The sequence below is a fragment of the Antrostomus carolinensis genome, unplaced genomic scaffold (genome assembly GCF_000700745.2).
Source record: "Antrostomus carolinensis isolate BGI_N321 unplaced genomic scaffold, ASM70074v2 scaffold18164, whole genome shotgun sequence".
Lineage (NCBI taxonomy): Eukaryota > Metazoa > Chordata > Aves > Caprimulgiformes > Caprimulgidae > Antrostomus > Antrostomus carolinensis.
This window is the reverse complement of record NW_010311624.1, coordinates 14,797-37,418: the sequence shown is the minus strand read 5'-3', so window position 1 is coordinate 37,418 and position 22,622 is coordinate 14,797. Positions and strand designations below refer to the sequence as shown.

The 22,622-nt window shown below is 37.6% G+C and overlaps 1 protein-coding gene across 1 annotated transcript in view; it reads right to left on the bottom strand.

Moving 5' to 3' along the window:
- LOC104524044 (serine/threonine-protein phosphatase 6 regulatory subunit 3) overlaps positions 1-22,365 on the bottom strand; it is a gene marked incomplete at its 3' end in the record, with an annotated part of 26,452 nt that extends 4,087 nt beyond the window's left edge. The window contains exons 1-14 of the mRNA XM_029084699.1: positions 22,354-22,365; positions 19,878-20,110; positions 18,237-18,423; positions 17,266-17,403; positions 16,869-16,934; positions 16,307-16,419; positions 15,499-15,612; positions 14,672-14,801; positions 12,426-12,578; positions 10,274-10,423; positions 9,695-9,759; positions 6,943-7,058; positions 6,607-6,692; positions 1,524-1,610 (exon numbers count right to left, since the gene is read on the bottom strand). Of these exons, the coding sequence (XP_028940532.1) occupies positions 1,524-1,610; positions 6,607-6,692; positions 6,943-7,058; positions 9,695-9,759; positions 10,274-10,423; positions 12,426-12,578; positions 14,672-14,801; positions 15,499-15,612; positions 16,307-16,419; positions 16,869-16,934; positions 17,266-17,403; positions 18,237-18,423; positions 19,878-20,110; positions 22,354-22,365 (1,650 nt within the window). The remainder of the gene's footprint in view (positions 1-1,523; positions 1,611-6,606; positions 6,693-6,942; positions 7,059-9,694; positions 9,760-10,273; positions 10,424-12,425; positions 12,579-14,671; positions 14,802-15,498; positions 15,613-16,306; positions 16,420-16,868; positions 16,935-17,265; positions 17,404-18,236; positions 18,424-19,877; positions 20,111-22,353) is intronic.
- Positions 22,366-22,622: the final 257 nt, after the last annotated feature.

Genomic DNA, 22,622 nt, shown 5'->3' with positions numbered 1-22,622 from the left:
GGGGGGGGGGAAGGAAACCTTGCCTTCTAGAACAAAGGGTCTTCATTAGAAGATAACAGTATTGAACTAGATTTAGATGCCAGAAGAAAGAAGTCATAGAAAATGTAATTCTGCACAGGCAGAAGTTAAGTTTGTCAAAAATAAACAAAAGATGAATAGTTTCCTTCATCAAAAAGATGAATATTTTCCCTCCTTATCCAATTCCTAATGGGTCCACTTGAATTCTGGAGACTTGTCTCCTGTTTCCTTCTTTAACTCTCTGTCTAGAATAGGGTATTCTAGCTGAAGCCAGAGACACCTTTATGGATGATTTCTGCAGCTGGAGAATGCTTTAAGTAATTTCAATGTATATCTAGACAAGATAAATCACTGATGAGATATACACTGAAATTACTTAAAGCATTCCAGATGAATTACATGGAGCTTACCCAGGTAAGTGTGTTCTGCATAAATGATCTATCGGCAATTTTGTGTCACATGGCTCCCACTCTTTGACCACCGGTGAAAGAATTAAGAGATGCATGTTGCAGGTACGACAGTACTATTACAGAAATGCTGTCATTCTTCATCAAAATGGCACCAAAGTTCCCTACAATCTCTCATTGCAAAAATACTCTAATCCCATAACCGTATTAAACATTGTATCATTATTAATTAGTCAGCTAGGAAAGCATTAAAACTTCACAGTGGACACAGCTTTGACTCAAGCTTTCATTCCAGTTGATCTGAAAATTCCCTAGGCATTCTCAATTTTGTTTTCATTAAACCAAATGAAAAATAATTATCTTTGAAACACTCACTAATGAGTTGCCAAAAGCATATACCAAACTTAAAAATAAGTGATCGAGTTCACTGGAAATTTAGTTCAGAAGATTTGGCTATGTACACTTGCCAGGTATCCAGGGTTTATAAAGTTAAATGCATTTGAGCTGCTAGATAAAACCTGTCACAGGAGCATAATGAGCTCTCCATTTATATTGTGACAGCTGCAGAGTTTGACATTTTGCCAGAAACTAAAAGCATTTAATAAATAGTCAATCCTCCTTGCTTCCTCATCAAAATATGATCAACATTTTAAAAAAAACCTGTCAGCAAAACCAAACAAAAACCCCTATTTGCTTTCATGGCAACTCACACTTGCCAGAAAACAAAATTAGAAGTCACCACTTCAAATTTCTACATCTAGTTAAGAACTGAAGTTAACACAGAAACTGTGTGCAACTTAGCCAGACAGCTGGTGTATAAAATATGTTCTTAGACATAACAAATAGAGATCTGCATACACAGCATGATCAAAGACTGAAAACTGGAAGACACACTGACATATTGTGAGTTGTGTTAAAAATTATAACTCTGGGTTTGATAAAACACAGTCGTGTGCGTGCACACATGTCTCAGTTTTATTTTAAACTTTCTAGATTTGTATTTGCTTGTGATAGCAATACAAGTTCCACTGCTTTTTAAAAATTTCTTACTTATTTTTACAGAAAGAGCAACTGATGCTGTTAAAGCATTTAACTCACCTGCTGCAAAGATGAATCCTGTGAGAAGCCAGTTTCTTTAAAATCAATTTCATCATCACTGGAAGAATGAATGTGGCAGGTAGTCACCTATAGAAAGGTATTAAGTCACTTGCAGAGTCTGTGACAGCCATTCAAGTATTATACTCGCACTAGCTGGCTCAATCTTCAGTTTCATATCAAACCAAGAAATTGAATTGTATTTAGTTTTCCCAACTGCTATACCACCTAAAACAGTCCCTGAAATATTGCAATAGCATTAACACATATGTGAGGATTACATACCCCAAAAAAGCCAAAGCTTTTGAATATTTCAGAATGACTATTTAACATTAAAAAGCCAGCCCTACAGCTGACAGTTACCTAAACCAAAACGAGACAAAATTTGCATCTTGTCTTTGTACTGCACAAAATATATTCAACAGCAAGTGAACTAGTTGTCTCCAAAATACTGGATGATATACAGAGATCCTCCTCCTTTCCTATATATAAAATATATAAAAATTAAAGGGAAACTTTGTTAGGTATCTACAGTACTTACTAAAGGACAAAAGAATTAAACTTCAGAAATTCGTAACCAACGTGAACTTGCGGAAACAAACTTGGAGTTGTTGCCACAGCAACTGCTGTTTTAAATATCACTCTTGAAAGAAGGGTTTTGTGTATTTTTATGATCTGATATAGAACTAGTGGGAATAGTTTGCTTAGTGACACTGCTAGCTAACTTTGGGAAGTACTCATCTTCAATCAGGACAGCACTCCAACAGTACCTTTAGCTGGGACAGCCATGAGCTAAAGCAGCAGCAGCAAGAGCTGACCCTTAAGACACTCTAGGAAGGATCATTAGCAAATCTACAGATGATAAAATTTATACGTCACTATAATATACTGCATTATTCTACACACCCCTAGAACTCCATGCTACAGACTCAAGTGATGTCAGGTGGCTCATGGATTCTTTTTATTTTTTGAAGAAAATACAAGTCTATACAAAAGGACTGACACACATACAACGCTTCACAAGACAGACACCTTTCTCTGCTCCCCCAGATATCTTGGGACAATGCTACTCAGGACACATGAGCAAGAGATAAGTTAAGAGAGTTATTACCTGAAGAATACTGTGCTTTTATACTTTCATGTCTGTTATTATTATGCTTTTATGTCTGTTACTATAACACTTATGTAAAAAAAAAATAATTGGGAGTGCTTTATTCTTGCACATCTACCATTCAGCCCTGCACTGCAATTTGCATTCTACAAGCACCCTGACTTCAAGTTAGGAAATTTCTGAAGGAAACCTGACCTATCAAAACTAAAACTGTCAAAAAGTGGGAAAAGACAGCCAGCTGAACATGAGTCAGCAGAGTGGCCAGGTGGCCAAGAAGGCCAACAGCATCCTGGCCTGGATCAGCACTAGTGTGACCAGTAGGACCCGGGGAGTTCTCTTCCCCCTGCACTGAGAACTGGTGAGGCTGCACCTTGAGTGCTGGGTTCAGTGTTGGGCTCCTGACTCCAAGAAGGACGTGGAGGTGCTGGAGCGTGTCCAGAGAAGGGCAACGGAGCTGGGGAAGGGTCTGGAGCACAAGTGTGCTGAGTTCCCGGCTGAGGGAACTGGGGGTGTTGAGCCTGGAGAAAAGGAGGCTGAGGGGAGACCTTCTGGCTCTGTCCAAGTCCCTTGGAGGAGGGTGGAGAGAGGTGGGGGTGGGTCTGTTCAACCAAGGACCAAGGGACAGGACAAGAGGAAATGGGCTCCAGTGGTGCCCAGGGCAGTTGAGATGGGATGTGAGGAAGAATTTCTTTGCTGAAACCCCCTGCAAAGGGGTTGCCCAGGGCAGTGGTGGAGTCCCCATCCCTGGAGGGATTGAAGAGTCGTGTAGATATAGTGCTGAGGGACATGGGTTAGTCGGGGACTTGTCAGTGTTGGGTTCATAGCTGGACTTGATGATCTTAAAGGGCTTTTCCAATCCAGGCAATTCTGGGATTCTGTGAAGAATAATAATGCATCAAATGGTCTCTGGGCTTGCTGTGTCTGGAGAAGAACTGTTATATCAAATGACAGACCAAGTCCATTGAAGGTTAGTGCTCAGTGCATATTTATGAAAATATTTTTGCAAAGTCTGCACACTTCAAGGTAATTATATGGCATTCCATACCACCTGCTGAGCTGCCCTAGATACTGTCCCCCTCATGTGGGCATGTTTTGAGAGGATAAAAGTTAATTTACCTACTCCTTCCTCAACTGCAACTTGTTAGGGGAAAATACATCCAAAACCAAGTAAGAAGTTATTTATTTAGTTTCAGTTACTACTAATGAACAAGTTAGCTGACCTCTGCAAATTCCAGCGATCAATTCTTTAAAGCTCCTCACTGCTCAGACCAGTCACTTTCTAACACTAATACACAGCACAGGCACTTTTCCTAAATAATTCATTCTGATGTGTGGCATTTTTTGCCTCATTTCCTAGTAATATTGAGAAAGATTTTCCTTTAGAGAAAGAAATTGCCTTGTAGTTCCTAAGGCAATCATGAACTATTTGTCCTGTAGACTGTTATTTTTAGGCTTAGGGGAGGTATATTCTCCTCACTTTGTCTTTAATTATATCTCTGGAACATTTGATATTGATGACTAATACTGGAAGGATGCCACAAAGAGACACATCTCAATTTATACAGTCTCTTGTACAAACCTAGTGTTACAAGTTGTACACAGCATTCTTCACTGTACCAGCATCATTAATGCACCTTCAATAAAAAGAAAATGAACCATTACTCCACATTTGTTTAGTCTTTAGCTAGGTAAGTGTAAGCAGGTAAGCTTAGTGAAGTACTGCCTACCTTCTACAAAAACAAACTTCCTGTAAAGTCTGTGAAGTGTTTTGGGGAAACTCTGAGATAGGTCTGCTACATGCTCACTTCTAAGTTTGCAGTTATAGTTGTTTTAAAAAACATAATGAACTTATTTGAAAGACAGAAAAACCTGAAGAGGGAGAAAGAGAATGAAAGGGATAAAGCATTTGTTGTTTTACAATCAACATCCCTGATGTAAAACAACTGAAAAAGCATAGTCTCCTGGCTGCTGCAGCAGTTCATTTTGCTGGGACCCCAGGACCTCATACCTTCTTCCTTTAGACTAAATAAGCTCTCTTTGTTGAGCACCAAATGACTGAAGCATTGAGAGGACTTCACAAGATCTGTTATTTCCACAGCCTTTACACAGCTAACTTATAAGTTTCAAGGAACATACACATAAAGATCAGATCATCTGAGCTTAGTAAATCCAGTAAATTGACTGAAGATGATCAAGCGTAACAGTAAATCACACTTCTGCCATTCAGCTCAGAAACTCTATGCTTAACTATTATATCACCCATGACTAGATTTTGCTCAACAGCTTGCTCAGGAAAGGAAAACCTTGAACCAAGTAAGTCTACTCAGCTACCCAACAATAAATGTAAGGCTAATCCATAGAAAATTCAGAGGTGTGCTTAAGATCTTTCTCTGGGGACACTGAAAATCTACACTTAAAATCAGGTATATAATTTTTCAGGTACAACATTCATTCTGACAAGCTGTTGCTTTAACCCAGGATGCTTTCACCAACTAACAGAACAGCTGAAACATTCAGACATACTAAACCGTCCAGGTTTACAGATGGACAGGAGAGGTCTATGAAAACCAAAGCACAGATCAAAAGCATGGATATTAGGGGGCAGTATGACTGGGAAGAAATACCGTGGGGCTGTGCTTTCGGGATACACCCATACAATAACCATAACTTCAACTTGACTCAGTAAAACAAGCAGCTGAGTTTTCTATGAAATGTCTTTTACTATTTCCTACACCACACTGTACTGTCTATTACCGCTTATCTTTGAGCCAAATGCCAATCTGAGGCCCAGGAGAATTGATCACACCAGCAGGAACAAAGCCTGTAACTTCAGTCATTCAAAGACGTATTATTTTCCAGATGGCATTTTAGATACAAGAATTTATTTAAATACTTTGTATTTCTACTCAACTGAATATTGTGGTGCTTGGACAGGTTTTGGTTTTACTGTTGTTACATTAAGCCCATCCAAGAAAATTATTATATCTCTAAAGAGCTAATTACAATGTTATTAACTATAAATGAGTTCAAAAATCTGCCTCTTTAGATGACTCTTGGTCTCAACTAAGAAGCAGTTTCTAACAAGAAGAAAACGCCATTATTCTCTAAGGACTACAAACTTCTTTGCATTAAAAGGCTTGTGGAAAAAAATACCTTCTTATTATTTGGTCCAGTTTCAGATGAATTTCCTACCCATCCTATTGCTACACACATCATGTTCCAGTTGCTGTATTATGTTGAAATAGCAAACTTAACAGTCTATTAATCCTATAGCCCAGTTAATATAGCACCAGCACGAGTTTACAAAGCTACACACAAAGCACTGCATTCCTGGAGAAGTCAGGCATATTAAAATTCATTTACTGGTCTGCTGACATTGGAAACAGCCTCTGCTTATTAAAGTCTCCAAGTGATTATTCTTAAACTATATGTTCAAGATGATTACACAAAACCTTTCCATACTTCTACTTAGTTTAGCTATTTTCTAAGGGTGTAATCACTACTGTGTGCAAAAGAAATATGGCAGGTGCACAACAAAAGTACACAGTTACTTGACTTAAGCAAGGTCAGTAACACATGCAGGGGGATGGAGGTAGTTTTTTCCCCACTAAGCTTACATAGATTCATTTACATACTGCAGATTAAGCAATTAACACCAGCTCCTGCAGTTTTACTTCGTACTCTTCAAGTGAAGAGGAGCTTTCAAGGACACTAACTTGAAGCTGTAAAGAAGTCTTCCTTGGTAATTGTCTGAGTTGCACAAACCGAGCTACTGAAAGATTCCCATACAAATTAATGATGCGCCATTAGTTGAAAAGTAAACTAAAGAATTATCAGTTCCATAGCTCAGCAACTACATGTACTTGTTGACACAAGTACAAAGTAGTTGGGGAGACTGGTTGTGCTGCTGACAAAAAGAAACTGGGGCCCAAAATGAACAGCAGCAATTTTGATACCTTACCCATGACTACTTACCAGGTCCACTGTATTCCTCTTGTTGGTTTCTCCTAAAGAGCTTGTGCAGAATGTCTCCCATCGCTCTCTGACTTCCTCTGGAAGCTCTGGTGTAGGAAACAGGAAAAAAAAACCAAAACAACAAACCAACCAATTTGATACTATCAACAACAGGGCATCACGTAATTTTTAATTGTTCTCTTCTGTTCTACCGGAAATACTGGTTTTAAATTCAGTGTGTCAGAAATAATATTTTCTTCTTTTATCTAACAGTTGCCTTTTAATTTCAGTTTGATTCATCTCCTCAAAATTGGATAACGAAAGCCAAGAAGACAAACTTAAGACCATTATCATTACCTTTAATGAGCTGTTGGACTAGTGTACTGTTTGGCCCCTTATCTGTACTATGCACAATACAGTTTGCTATCCTTGTCAGATGTCCCATGTAGCCATGCCGCCTTCCTCCTTCAGCTCTGCAACAGACAAAAGGAATTCAACTGTGCACACTCAGAGCAACTGTGCTACTATATTTTGTTATAAAACACTCTGCAAGAGTCAAGATGTTACAGAAGACAAATACCGTAGGAGTTCGAAAGCAGAAGAGTTGCATCCTAAAAGCAAAAGGTTCACCAAAATACTCAAGAATTTCAGATACCAACTGGTTTGACTGCACTGAGCCAGTTTACAAGAGTTAACAAGATGTACACCACCAAGAAGGAAGCGCAGAGCATCTGAACAGACTACTTCTGCTTTCATATTTGTGTGTGTGGAGAAAGAAAAATGCACAGCACTGTCAAGATAAAGACAAAACTAACAACAGGTCCACAATTTTTAGGAAATTTCTGTTGCTGCAAGTATTCCTCAAAACCTCAACACACCAAACATTCTCCCAGAGCTTCAAGTCCATGATGAAAAGAGAAAAAATTCTAAAATCCCAAGTGTGCTCTAGTATTGCAGTTCCTTAACATTACATTTAGAATATGGAGCTGGAATGGTACGACCAACTGAAATTTAGGTTAGGATCACTGCTTTCCTGAAGTTTAGGAATGACATTTAAGTTTATACCAAAGGTACAATCACAAGGCAGTTCAAATATTTTTTATGTGACAGGACTGCTTTGAAAAAAAAAAAAAAAAAAAAAAAGAAGGAATTATCAGTTTTTAGATTAGAGCTCTGAGTAGCTATGATCAGCTACAACTGTTCTAGACCCGACCAAAGAGCTCAAGTGAGAGCTTGACTTGGACTGAATTTCTAGTATTTAGCTGCAAGCTAACCAGACATGTGCTGTGTCAGCATTTCAAGGTTTTGTGCTTTTTAAATAAATAAAAAAAAAAAAGAAAAAGAAAAAGAAAAAACAAGACAGACCCACTCAACTGGCTAGACAAACCTTCTATGAACTTGACTGAAATCCTTCTGAAGTGACAGGAGATCAGGAAGTAGTTTTTGTTACGCAAACACAAATCACATTATTTCATTTTCCACCCTCATCCTCTAACACATGAGGTAACTGAAAATCTGTTATATCAATGCAAGGTGTCACGAATGAAACAGTATCGCATCATTTACAACTTCAGAGATTCCTGCCTTATTTCCTTGACTGCTTAGGTAACAAGTACCTTCAAAACAAGCAACAAATAACGATGGTAAAGGTTATCATTTCTAATACAGGATATGCTACAAAAAGTGCTTGTATTGGACAAAGTGGACTGACTTGTCATTGCCTAGCCAGAAAGTCTAGAATAGGACTGTATCTTCTGTTAGCAAATGCTTATTAATCCCAGAGAATCAAACAGTTTTTTCTAACCAAATGTCAGGTTTTTACCAGCAGAAAGCAGTCACCCTCAAGTTTCTAGAGGTGCTTGAAATAACATTAAGTGACAGAACACAAAAGCGTAACAAAAAAACCCAATTTTCGGAGGCAACTAAGCCAAAAATACCTGTAGATTATTTTAAAGATTTATCTTTTATATTTGGAGCCATACCTGTACAAAATTGGATAAAAGGGAATTACTTAGAGCAGTCTGCTAGTTTCTCACAAATAGAAGTCAACTATTTCCAGATAAAAGCACAATCTGAGGCTTACAACACTACTTTCCACATCAGTACTTGCAAACATGAGACTAAATATTTAATTATTTCATCCATATGGTAAGCACTGGATCAAGAACATTCTTAACCATCCAAAGAATAGTTTTGGCTTGGATCTATGGAAATAACTTCTCATACTTCTCTCCTATGAGAGTCTAATCGCTGATAAAGTTGGCAGTTCTCTATGACCTCAGGAGAATACAATATAAAATAGAAGATATATGGGAGAGTATGTTTTCTAGAGTTAAATTAAGTCACATTCCCTTTCTTTGTGCAATCCCCTTCTCCTACTTCAACATCCTTGTTTTCAAGTCAGTTACATTAGCCATATATTTACTATCTTCTTCACACCAAATAGGAACAGGAACATTTTGGGGAGTAGAACTGTCAAATAATACACCAGCGAATAAGCAACACTATCCGAGTCATCTAATTCAGTATTTTGACAAGTTCAAGCTAATGTTTACTGCTCAGTATCTCCTGAGCCTTCCAAGAGCTGTTTTATCACCTCAGGTGAATGTTGAGGCTTTTTTCTCTTGTTGTGAACACAGTTTCAGACAACATTTGTTACTTGAAACTTCCACCCTTTCACAAACACATACTTTTAGAAGGTATTCCATTGCTGAGGACCTGGCTTTTACTACTTGGGAGTCTGTTGCTCCTCAATATGTAATATGCTTTGATGTGTTTATAAGTAGTTTTCATCGGGTTACTAGAGAAAAATATTTCCTGTTCTCTCAAAACTTACAGGATGTTTCTGTACTTGAAGATGGATAGACTTTAAAGGTCATAGTAACATCTTACACATGGCAAGAATGAGAAACTATTGTATTCTCAAATGCTCATGCTAAAAAGCATTAGAATGCTACCAAAAAGCAGTGTGAGAGAAAACTTTAATCCAAATATTAACATACAAGTTGTTTTAGAAGTGGTCAGATCAGTTACGAATTGGCCGTACACTCATTTCACAATTTAAGTCTTACGTAGACGATTGCAGGGAATGAGAAAAGTAGTTACTCACTGTTTCTTCTCATTCATCTCCCACGCTTCAAGTATCCGTTCTATTAATTGGCACTTAAGGAAGAGCTATTAAAAAAAGCAAAATATGCTTAGTAGCAGTAAAGTGGAACACTATTATGCATTTTACAGTTGATTTTAACAAATACTAAAGTCATAGAAGAAAACTACTTTCAGGTTCAGGAAAAATATTTAAAGGGTTTAAAGTTCAGAAGGAACAGTCAGATCTCAATCAGAAACCGAAAAGCTAGACCTACATTAATTCTGCTTCTCCTTATAGCTCTTGAGTTGTAGTAGCATAAAGTGATCGAAAGAGTAATTTTAATTCTTAAAAATAAGAGCAACTTCTCCTTCAAGGAAAAGAAATACTTGCGACTGCACACATGCTGACTTTGGGTCAGGTTTAACCCCCTGAACTGACATTTTAAGAATAAAAAAAAACAGAAAACAGAAAAAACATTCCTGTTCATTCTATATAGAAATACAGTAAAATTGGGGTATATTTTATGTAAGAGTAACTGCTACCATAGCCTGGAGGCAGAAAAAAAAAAATTCTAGAGACTCACAAAACCCCGCAACTTACATGTTTCAGTAAGAGATTGTCCCCTGTGGAATCCTGATCTGTAATTGTGCCATTTTCTGTGCTTTCAAGAGGACTTGCAAGAATCAACGCAATACAGATTTCTACTTGAGTATGCAAAAAGTTATTCCATGTATACTTAAAGAACATGTCCTGAAAAAAAAAAAATAATTCAACAAGTTTTAAACAAACCAGGGTCTTTTCATTAAACATAACTCATAGTCCCACCCCAGCAAGTTATTTGAATGACTATGCTGGGAAAAGAGTCTTTTAAGTTTTATAAAAAGTATTATTCTGCAAGAGAAAATTTGTGACCTACAAAGATGTTAGTTCTTGTGCTTGCTATTACCTGAACAAAAGGACTATCATGCTGGATCAAACACCAACTCAACTGTAACTGGATTTATCCCTGGGGTAACCAATAATGCACTTTAAGAGAAGACAGACAGGGAGGAATAACACTCCCCACTTACATCCTGCTAGCTGCAGCCCAGAAAGCACAAGGGTCAGATGGGTACTCATGACCTCAGTAGCCCTTGGTAGATTTGTCTAAGTTCACTTAACCTCTAGCATCTACAATACTATTTATTCCTCACTTCAGTGAGATTCCTTACAAAATCATATCTAGCTGGTTTGAACTTGATTTTATTTATTTTTTACTGATTTTATTCTTCTATTGCAGAAGGCCACCTCAGATAGTTTAGATGGCATTTAAGATTATTATACGCCTTGCCCAAGATACAGACAAATACCGAGGTTGAGATACAATAAACAATGTTCATTTAGTCAAGTTCCTGCTCCTCCAGATTTTTCCTCTTAAACATACTAAAGATTTTTTCAAGCTTTATGTCCAATTATTTTAGACTACTTCTTACTGCAAAACTCAAATGATTGCTGTTACTGGTAAAATGAAACTAGTTATAGAAATATGTGCAGAGATTGGAATGGTATTAAACAATTTAAGTCTCATTCAAAATACAGCTAAGGATCTGTAATTTTCCTTCAGTCCTCCTGAACTAACAACATCCTCCCATAAAGATATGCTACTGCAACTAGAAGATTACTTTTCCTAGCAGTCAAGTTTGCACAGTAAAGCATGTGCTGTTTCAGCAAACAGCATGAAGCACTGAGAATTTTATATGGCTATAGATTACATTTTTTTTTTCCTTATGTAAAACCTGCTCAAAACTCACTGATTTTTATTTACAAAATAATCTATTTCTAAGAACAGACAAGTGTTCATAGCACGCACATCCCCTTAGACAATGAATCGAGGAAAAACTTCCATTATGGTGAAGTTACTTATTTGTATACAAGTCGGCACCTGTCTAGAAACCCAAGATTGCAGAGAAATTAAGGTGACGACATTACAACCACTGCAGTATTAACTACTTGAAGGAAAAAGATTTTAGACTAAAACAATTTGGAGCAGAGAGAATATTTACACTTTAAGTTCACAATTGCCTGCTTAGAAGCAGAAGTTTCCATGTTGTATTTAGAAACTGTAGTATAAATTTGAGTATGTTTTGCTAGTTATTTTTTAATTTTTACCAGTACTTGAATTTTTTGGTCAACCCGAACACAAAGAATATGTCTGGCTATAGTTGAAGTATGAGGTAGGAAGTACTCAAAGTACACATTCCACATGAGCAAAAAGCAGTGAGTTAACTGACTGAAAGTGTGTTGTGCAACATCTCACTCTCAGAGGTTTGAAGGCATATGAGCTACCAAAAATAACTGTCCCTTTATAGGGCAGAGCTGAGATACCACTCTGTGTGCCGTGTATTATTAAGAGACGAAAACGGGTTTTGAGGGAACAACTTAGGAAAAGAATGAAAACAGCACGGAAGCCCTGCACATGGCTGAAAACTTGGGAACACACAGATGAAAAAAATAAGTTTGTTAAGAAAAGCACTTCACACTTATGAAGGTGTAGAGAATAAGAACAATTCAAGTGGAAAATACTGACTTCAGACAGATTAATTTAACGATCAAACCCAACACTAAAAGTTCTTAAATGATGCAATAGAGGTCACAACACAGGTTGAGAAGTCAGGCTGGAAAATATACTCCAAGTTATCTGCAGTGACAGAAAACACAGAAGAGATCTTAATAGCAATCCATAAAAATAAAGAAGGCAGCATGAAGTTCTTACCAGTATTACTCCTATGCTGTTAAGCTCTATAAGCTCCTGATTCACACTGTTTATATTTGTCTGCAAAAGGCTAGATATTAATCTAATCACATTTAAACGCGTGTTTCCTACAGGTGGATCCAATACACCCCAGGTTGTCTTCATGACACTTTTCTGAAAAAGGAAAAAGTACATATATAAAATCCATTAAAATATCTTTTAAATAAAAAAAGCCAGCTCATCATTTCTATGCACAATGACAGAGCAGTGCTTAAAAATATAGACAATCAGTTCTTGAGCAACAGTCTTACCTTCAGCCTGCAAAAAAAGCAATTCTTAGTTCTGAACACTACAGCCTATTTTAACGCCATGGATAGGAAGCACTAAAAACAGCCATATGAAACCAACAACTTTGTAAAAAATTGACTGTTAACTACAGACAGGATCTGAAAGTAGATGCATTCTACCCAGCCCTGAAAGGAACTGGGAGACACTTCCTAGGGAATGCTTCTTACTGGTTAATCCATGTACAGCTATTGTCTATGTTGCTGCGCTATACATAAAACAGCTAGGTGGACAGACTCTGAATGTATTATAATGACTCAATAGTCCTAACCTCATATACTCAAAACCAATTTCATTAAGCAACAAGCTTCTCTGGTGTCTTATTCTAATGTTATACATTAAACAAGCTTCATCTGTAGTCTTTGAAGGAGTTCCTTCTAACACAGCAAGAATGTTCCCACGTACTAATAGGTCCTTGAATTACAGCTATAAGCTTCATGGTTCTTAAATTGAAATTTTAACAGATTTGGCTTGATAACCAGCTGTCATATAACTAAATGTCAGCCAACAGGAAAAATCTGGTATTAGCTACTGTAAGAGATAAAAATCTAGTAGCAAATACACAACGAGCAGGAGAATTCATAACAAAAATGCCTTCCTATCTCAAGGCACAAACACATTTTGACAAGCAGACCACTACTGCCTTATCTAGCACTGGATGTCATTTTTGCCTGTCAAATACCACCCTATCAGAAAAAAGATGACTGACATCCTCAATAGAATAAGGGGCAACAGTTATAAACTGGACAAGAGCAGATTGAGATGAGATGTGAGGAAGCAATTCTTTGGTGTGAGGGTGGTGAGACAGTGTCCCAGGTTGCCCAGAGAAGCTGTGGCTGCCCCCTCCCTGGAAGTGTTGAAGGCCAGGCTGGATGAGGCTTTGAGCGACCTCGTCTAGTGGAAGTTGTCCCGCCTGATGGCGGGTTTAAGGTCCTTTCCAACACAAGCCATTCTATGACTCTATGATCCCGCTACCTCATTTAGTCCATTCCTTACATAAGGCAAAGATCCAAGGATGCTCATTTAACTAGTGCTCAAAATCAGCAGACTCAGTAGCATCGCTGGATGACTTATTCAAATGCTAAGTATGTCCAACCACCAGAAAATATTTTATTATCTTACATGACCCTGCTTTTACTGTAATACAGACCTGTAGATTGTCATGTTGTTGCAATAAAGGTAAGACAGTTTCATTGCATTTTATTACCTGTTCTGCATTTGGAAGTCTTGAGGTCTCATCTTCTCCATGCTAAGTTAAACTTAAACACTACCTCAACCCTCCCATCTGGCATTTTATACACTTCCTGTCTTTATTTTCACTTTGGCCCTAAGGTACTTCTCTCTTATGGACTGTGGCGCCCAGTTCAGGGTTTAGTGTTCCAGCTGAAATTTTGCCAGTGAAAATCTGAGTGGAAAAATATAACAGGATCATGGGGAAAACCCCTATTTATACATCTTATATTTATCTTTTGCAGGGTGCATGCCATGGAGCTGGTCTACTTGGGTCCTTGGGCAAGTCTAGAGGAATTGTTCAGGCCTCACAGGGCTGTGGCAAAGTTCCAGTCAACTGAAGCATCCATAGTCCATGTTTCCTATCTAGATGGGATTTCCAAGCAGAAAACAGGACCCACCTTGAGAATATATAGCAAGTCTCTTTTCATTGCTTTCAGAAAGTAGTTGCTTCAAGGCTATTCTGCCAATTAAACAAAGTTTAAGCTGGAAAAACATATCAATTAGCACAACATAGTGGCTCAGGAACAACAATAATGAACAGCAAAGCTCACAACAGGCTGGGAAGGAGCCCAGGAACTTGCACAGAAGTTGTCAAACGGGGTTTTGTTTGTTAACGTAACCTGCCTAAAATACAGTCACACAGTGACAGTCTTGTTTCAATTAATTCAGTAACACAAGGTTTCACTTACTTTTGGTGGCTCAAGTAGGAGTTCATGGAAGGATGAAAGTCGTGCTTTTATGGCTTCTAGAACACTTCTGTTGACTGAGTACGTTGAATTGCTCATGCCTGGAGGACAGATCTCTATATGGCCTTCAAATCTAAACAACAAGCAAAATCTGATAATTAATATCAAAACTAGTTGTAAAACATCTTAAAGGTATGACTTTGAGTGTCACAGTTCTGAAGGCATGTGAAAAGAATGAAGTGGCAAGTAAAAACATAAGATTACAAATAAAAATTAAGTGTGAAGTAATGGTTGAACAAGATTCTTCCAAACATTAGCCCTAGTATTTTTAGGTTTATCGTGCTTGAAATCTCCAATATGGTTTTGAGATTAAACAATCTTTTTGAGGCAGATAAAGAGCTTCACTCATCTATCCTGAACAACATAAACAAGTTGAATGCACCACAGATCTGTTCAGCAGTTTCTGAAAGTGAAGTTGTAATAAAATTCTAAGTAACTTTTCAAGAAGTCAATACCCATTCATGGCACTGTACCTATTTACTCTATATTCCTTGTATCCAGAAACAAATTGATGAAATGTAATTCATTTGTTCTTCAAGTAGCACTTAAACTAGCTTCTAGAAAAAAGAAACAAAACTACAGACAGACCAGCCATTTGGTGAAGGTGTAGTAATGCTGACTGCAATCATATGGTTTGTTCTTTTACTTCTTCAGCTACAATAGGCCACAAAAATGGTTCAGTCATAAGTACATGGAAGACACTCAGTGTTGCTAAACAGTAGTTTAGTTTAATTATGCAGGCATAATCTAAACGAAATCAGAACACTTACGTCTGTCGTCTTGTCTCAAGTAAGGTCAATAGTATTTGGATTGCACTGACTATTGCAGATTCATTTTTTTCTTTATGAAAAATATTAGACAGCAGCTGCTCTATGATCTCTTGTCTGAAAAGAAAAGCATTGGCATCAGATACACCACTACTCCAGGATACAGCTATTCACAGAAGTAGTTACCATTTGCCCATGTAAAATTAATAAGGGGATAATACAAAGAAAACTAGTAGTTATTTCAAGTTAGCATGACCACTAGCACAATCACCCCCATCCTCACTGCCCCAATCATATTTTCCTATTCCTTCCACTGATCTCACTTTTTGATCTGACAACCAATGCTACAAAAAAGGGAGTTTTCAGTCAGATCAAAATCCGATTCACCTTACCATAACACCCACACAAACCTAACCCTGTAACAAGCAAAAGAAAGAATGCAATACAGGAGAATCTTCTCTGGCAGAAACACACACTTCAATTAACTTAAAGCAAACAACAGATCACAGCCAGTCTCCCCTGTGTGCTCTATACAGTATCAAGCTGACCTCCACATGTCTGATCCCACTAACTCTGGCAGTACAGGAAACGTTTTCATGAGACAATCCCCCCCCTTGCAAGGAAGTCTTCCTGGTGTGCTCTGCTTACTTGCTGAATTATTTTAAATCACACAGACAGACAACAGGTAGCCAAGAAAATTCACCTGAGAAGCAGAGCTTGCTATTTCTGAAGGTTTTCAAGGTCAAAAGTTAAAAAACTATAGTTTTTATGAGCTGAAAATAAAAATCGGAAATTCAATAAACCAACTTACTTCTCTAGACTTGCAAGCAGTGGATCTGGTTCTGAACTGTTCTGTACTTGTAACATCTGGTCTCTGCTTAGACGAATAATTTCACAGAGTGACTGTGATGCGTTTGAATGCCTCTGGAACAGAAAAATATTACTCATACAGCAAAAAGCCGTAATATGCTGGACTAACTCTCCAATTAAAAAAAGTGAAAGTTTCAACTTGGACAAGTCTCTCCTACCCAAAAAACATACAGGTAACAGCTTTGTGCCATAACTAAACCTTAATAAGACCAAAAAAACTAGAGGCATGAGGCAAGAATCTATTTCCAGTATTAAGGTGGCAAAACATTAGAGCTGAACCTTCTAACAACACTGAGTATGCATGGGGGGAGTAGGGGGAAGAAAAAGAGTGGAGGAGAAAAGACCACACACCCGCCCTCAAATTACCACGCTTAAATACTGCAATCAGCTTCCTGAAAAAAGCAGGCAGAAAACAGTAAAACTAAAAGTTCTAACACTATGTTGTACAGCAACTTGATGAGCAGATAGACTCATAGATAGAGGAGTGTCAGACCAATACTTACATCTTCATCCTGAGACGGATGCACAATTTCCACAAGCCGCTGGATAATTCTCTCCTCATTTAGCCACTGTAAAAGTGTTTGTGGGTGTTAGTAAGAATGTTATCCAAGTGAATTAATTAAATTAATTGAAATTAATGAAATTTTAAAAAGCTGTTTAATTGCCATGAGTCATACTGTTGATATTTCTAAGCAAGGACTAACAATACTTCAGATAAAAGTAAAAAAGTAAAATCAGTGTTTCTGAGCAACTGTAAAAAAGAAAGCCTTAGGTATAATTTTAAAATAAACTTTCTGATGTCAAAAAAAAAAGCAGTTAGTAAAGTCCAAAACATTTTTAAAACTGTACCTGGCAGTTTTAAGTTAGATATTAAAAAGTCCTTTGAGACATTTTACTTACATTTAACACCTCTTGCCGAGGCTGTGGAGGTTCTATGCAAGTCAGTAGCCTGAGCAACAAGTCCATGATAGCAGAGGTCCCTATGTGCTTAATAATGAGGTCTACAAAATCATGTTTCCTCTTTAAAAAATCCACAATCTAGAAAGTAAAAAGAAGTAAGCTTACATTTCCTTATCTGTATTCTACATGATAAATTAGTTTTAGTCTCTCTCTCCTACCAAGTAGAAAAACAAAAAGATAACTTCTTAAACACTTTTGTCACTTCAAGCTTGCACTATCAGGCAAGATAAAGTAATACACATGTATAGAGTAGCAAAAGTGGCACTGGACAGATCGATATCATGTGCAGTATGTCTTGGAGCTCCTCTCAAGTCTAACTTGCTGACCATCACCTATGAATTACTCTCATCCCTGCTTAGTGAGCAAAGCCTGACAAAGCAAAACCTTAACCTAATACAAATAAATACAGAGCTTGCTAAATTAAAGATACAGAACAGAATCACAAGCTTAACTTCCTCAGGTACGAGATCAGTCACTGCAACTGTTTGCAGTACTGGGCCACGTGAACACAGAGTACAACATTTCTGAACAAAGACTCCAAATGTCACTCTTCACACCGAATGTGACCCACTCCCACTGATTCAATTCATTCACCTTCACCTCTAACAGCAATTAATGCAAATATCACCATATAAAATACTGAGTTAAGCTAAGCCAAAACATAAGCATTCACACACTGACTGCACAAATAACTCGGGCAAATCTGAATCAAATACATCTTTCTTGTCCAGATATATTTTTCTAATCCTGTGCATACCATAAAAAAGCTAGTGACTTCAGCTAGTATGGAAGTTGAATGTTCTTTTTTGACTCCACTGCTATCCCTCAAATGTGTAGTCTTAAGGCAGCACTGCTGAGTACTACAATTTTATTAGAGCACTTGTTAAATTGGAGAGCTTGTAATTATTTACCTGTTCTGGTTTTCTGCTTATAAGAATACTTAGCACCTTGCTGAAGAAACTGGCCAGTAAAGGGTTTAAAGGAGATTCATTTAAGAGGAAGCTGTACAGTTTCATAAGTAAGGATTCTTCCTCTCCCAGCCTATCGTTGATCTGTGAGACATCTGATGTAAGCAGCTCACATGATATGTTTGGATATCTGGAAAAAAGGAAAAAAAAAATTATCCATCACTCATACTTCCAAAGTTGTCAAACTTCTAGCTCTGAATTCAGAACCTGGTAAGGCTTCTGACCAAGTTTTCACACAGGGTTGGTCTGCACTAATTAAAGCAGCAAACTACTGCAAGGGAACATTAACTGCACACTCAGCCCACAAGCTCTGCTCTTCCATTTCAGAAATGGACTACTCTGAAATAGGACAACACTAGGGAAGTGGGGAAAGGAGAGGACAAGCTTTTATTTTAACATCTATCGTTAAATCCATCTGTTCAAATCCTGATCTCTCATTTCAGAAGCCACTTTTTTTTTTTTTGAGGGGAAAAGTTAGTTACCCAAGAAATTAAGCAGACTGATAGCACTGGACCAATACTGGGGAGGGAGCAGTATGATTGCCCTTTTCTAATATAACAAGGATTATACTAAAAAAGTCAAAAGGAATAGCTTCAGGAACTATGTATTTATACAGCAATTAGGTAGAAACTCAGTAAACTAGTCAAAGTCTGATGAAGTCTGCAAAACTAGCTAGTACTGCTTCACGACACTGAACCAGAATAGTTCAGAACGTTAATTACACTAAGAGGCCATCAAGACCAGTAGTTCCCTGCATTTGACAGTACTATCACCCACTGACACTAAAGGTAATTTGACATCATCAACAGCTTAAGGTTTCTAAGCAAAACATGTTTCAACTTCAAACTGTAGTAGAAACACTTACAGGAGGCGTGGTTTACCAGAAATGGTGAAGCGCTGCAAACTAAGAGTGTAGATTATGTCACTTTTTTTTTTTTTAATACTGTTTTGAGGGGGAAAAAAAAAAAGCTTTCTGCATAGACAATGCTAAAATAGGCCAAAAATAGCAGAAATGCCTTTCTACGAACTGCTAGGTTGACTTTTGAGCTTGAACCTTCTCAGCAAACTAGCTGAAGTCATGGCTATAGCCAATTTTTACAGTTCTAGCTCTGCAAAGGAAAACACCAGCAATTGGACGTTAAGCACATTATTCCAAGGAGTGCTACAGACCTTCTAATAAGCATCTTACCAATCACTGATACAAAAAAGCTAAGCACTTTAACTATACTACCCAGATAGGGTTTTTCATTCAACTATTTTCTCAATAATCACAATTACAAGATTCTTCCTGTAAGTTTGTTTGGTTTTGTTTTGTTTTGTTTTTTTTTTAACTAAGCCTCCTCTGGGCAGCAATCAGCTTTGGAATCATTTGTGGATAGGAGGCTTCCGTTTGAAAAATGCAAATACTAGAGTGATTTATTTTAAAGTTCTACAAATCCCCTTGAAAATAAACTTCCTCTAAAGACACCAGTATTGTACTAGACACCAGTATGCAGGGATTCAAAACACACTATTAAATTAACTTCAGCAATGTACCCCTCCTTCCACCTTCTCAAGTCTCCCCACCCCCAAAAGTTTTCCTACTTATATCGAATTTTTTCATCCATGTCTTGAGGTGGCTCTTCGATAATAAATGAAACTAAGTCTTCCAAACATTCTGACTTCAGCAGAAACTCTATAAGTTTGCGATTCTGAGCCTTGCACTCTTGCAGAACATCCTCTTCATCCATCAATTCCTTCAGCGTTACATCTTCTCTCTCTAGAAGTGTATCTATGTGGGATGATGAATGGAGATCAAATTTCCAAAACATGCTGGTCTGGATAAGAAGAATATACACAAAGCAGTAAGTTTACAAATCTATTCAAGCAGGATTTGTAGTAACACTTCATAGTAGTATTTCATTGCTTCTAACCCCAAAGGTACCTGCACGCATAGAAACTTTCTAGAACTCAGATGAGACAACAGCAGATGCTGACAATCAAAAACTACAAAATCAGGCTTGACTACAGATGTCTGACTACTCCGTGGTAGTTTTTGTAACTTTAGCAATAGCTAATATTCTAAAATCCAAAGATAAAGTCAGGCAGTTCCAGGGTTTTATTTACATGAAAGGAACATGCTTATCTGCATTAAAGAAAAAAGGGTAACTTCAGTTTTCAATCTATTGGATTTGCTCTTCCCAACCTTTGTTTTTAATCTATGCACCAAGTCTCAGACTCAGAACAACTTGCTCAGCAATTAATAAAGTTGGGAGAAGGCAAAACATGTACTACATAAGTGAACTAGAGTACCATCCTTATCGTTGAAGAAAACGCCCATAAAGGTGGAAGAATTTTAGCTTGCAGGCAACATACATCAAAGTACTGGAGCTAATTTAAACACGGGACCTACTTCCTCACTGCACCTCCCTCCACAAACTTGACACAGGAGGAAGAACAAGGGACAATAAAATACCTTAGGCAAACATGTGAAAGGGCAGTGGCCCCAACCACTGAAACACTGTAAGAGGCTGTAACAGAAAATACATAAGGATGAGCAGCTTAACCTTTCCTTACAAAAGGCTTTGGCATCTCCATGTTAATTCTGTTGTTCTAAGACACCTTTCGAGCAGCTGCTACTGAGACAACTGTGCTATCGGAAAAGAGTATGTCTCTGATAGATGCAATGAACTCCTGCTTTCACCTCTCATTAAGCTCAATACAAGCACTCGCTCCACTCCCCCCTCTCCAAAACAGGGCTTTTATGTGACATTTCATCTCTGACACAGTATCAGCAGGTCTCATGTGCATGCAGAATTTAAGTGGATTGAAAGAGACACTACAGAGCAGTAAGAAAAACTTTTTTCCCTTACAATCGTAAGCAGCATGGTTTTCAGCAGTACTTATTTAAATAAGGAAATAAACACTCCTTTTGCTCCTTTAGCAACCTCTTTACAAGTGTGAAGGATTAATTCAAAACGTTAATTACTGCTGTGCATTAGCGACATCAGCTGCAAGGACATGTAGTTACTGCAGAGAACGTAGGTGAATAGTACTATGGTAGCAAGAACGCTTCTGTGTGCTGCGGACTGTATACAGGAGCAAGCTTTAAGACAATAACCAAACCATGCTTTTGTCATAGACTCTTAAAAAAACCTACCAAAACTAAAATAGAAGTATCTAATTCTTATGCAAACTAGGAGGTAGGCAGCTTTAAGCTTTTATTTCCAAGTTAAACTGGATTCAGCATGCACACTACAGCTACTTGGAACAGTGAAGTGTCAAATTTTGGACCTGAGCAGTTTAGAAAACAGATAAAATCTCAAGGATCCAGCAAAACCCTTATGACTCTTCATTGGCAAGACTTCCAGTATTTGGCCTAAATATTGAGAAGCCTGGTATACTCACTATGGAGAAGTTTTAATCAATTCTAAGGTTTCCATTGTAGCTTTAACCATTACACATTTATCACTTTATACGACCTTACTTTGCTTAGCCTTTTGTCAAGTTGTAAGCACTGTCCCTAGATTGCATAGCTTTGTATCTGAAGATATGGGAGTCAAATAAAATCAATCAGAAAAAGGTACAGATAATTTCATCTGCAGTATCAGTAATTAAAATCATCTGAGCTCCCATGCAAGAATTAGAGTGGTTAAAAACAGAAAAAAAAAAAAAAATTTCTACTAAAAGTACTAGTAAACTTACAAACAGGGTTCAAAACACCTGATTTCACAGATTAGCAGAAATCAATTTATACAAAGTTGTTATTAGAAACACTAGCTTGTGGGTATTCAGGTTACACACAGACTTACTGTAAGCAAGTGAAGCATTATTAAGGTCACAGGATACTTTTTTGCTTGGATTTTTTTGTAAGCCTCTAGAAAGTAGATCAAATCCCTCCCCTTGCCCCAATTAGTGAAAGTAGCATCTTTGGAAGGAACCACTATTAATGCTAATTCCACATGTAAACCCCTCTGCAGTGATTAAAGCTCATTTCAGTAGCTTCAATGTATTTCTCAGTTACTTATTTCAAGAGAAATTCAAGTAGGGAAAATAGCAACAACAACAAAAAAAGGCATACTACTGCAAACATGTTACTGCGTTATTTCACAAAGTGTCTCCCAGAGAAGCTCTTTTAGGGGTGCTCCCTCAACATGTCAGGTGCCGGCCAGAGATTACTCCATCACTTTTCAACAGGAGCCCAGGTCCTTTGAAATAAGGAAAAATAAAAAACATAAAATGTGCCAAAGAGGAACTCCAGGAACCCTGAAGAGAAGAGAATTTTCTTAGGCGTTATCACTAGTGATAATCTAAAATCAGCCTACCATAGTTCTGAATGGAAGTTTTAAA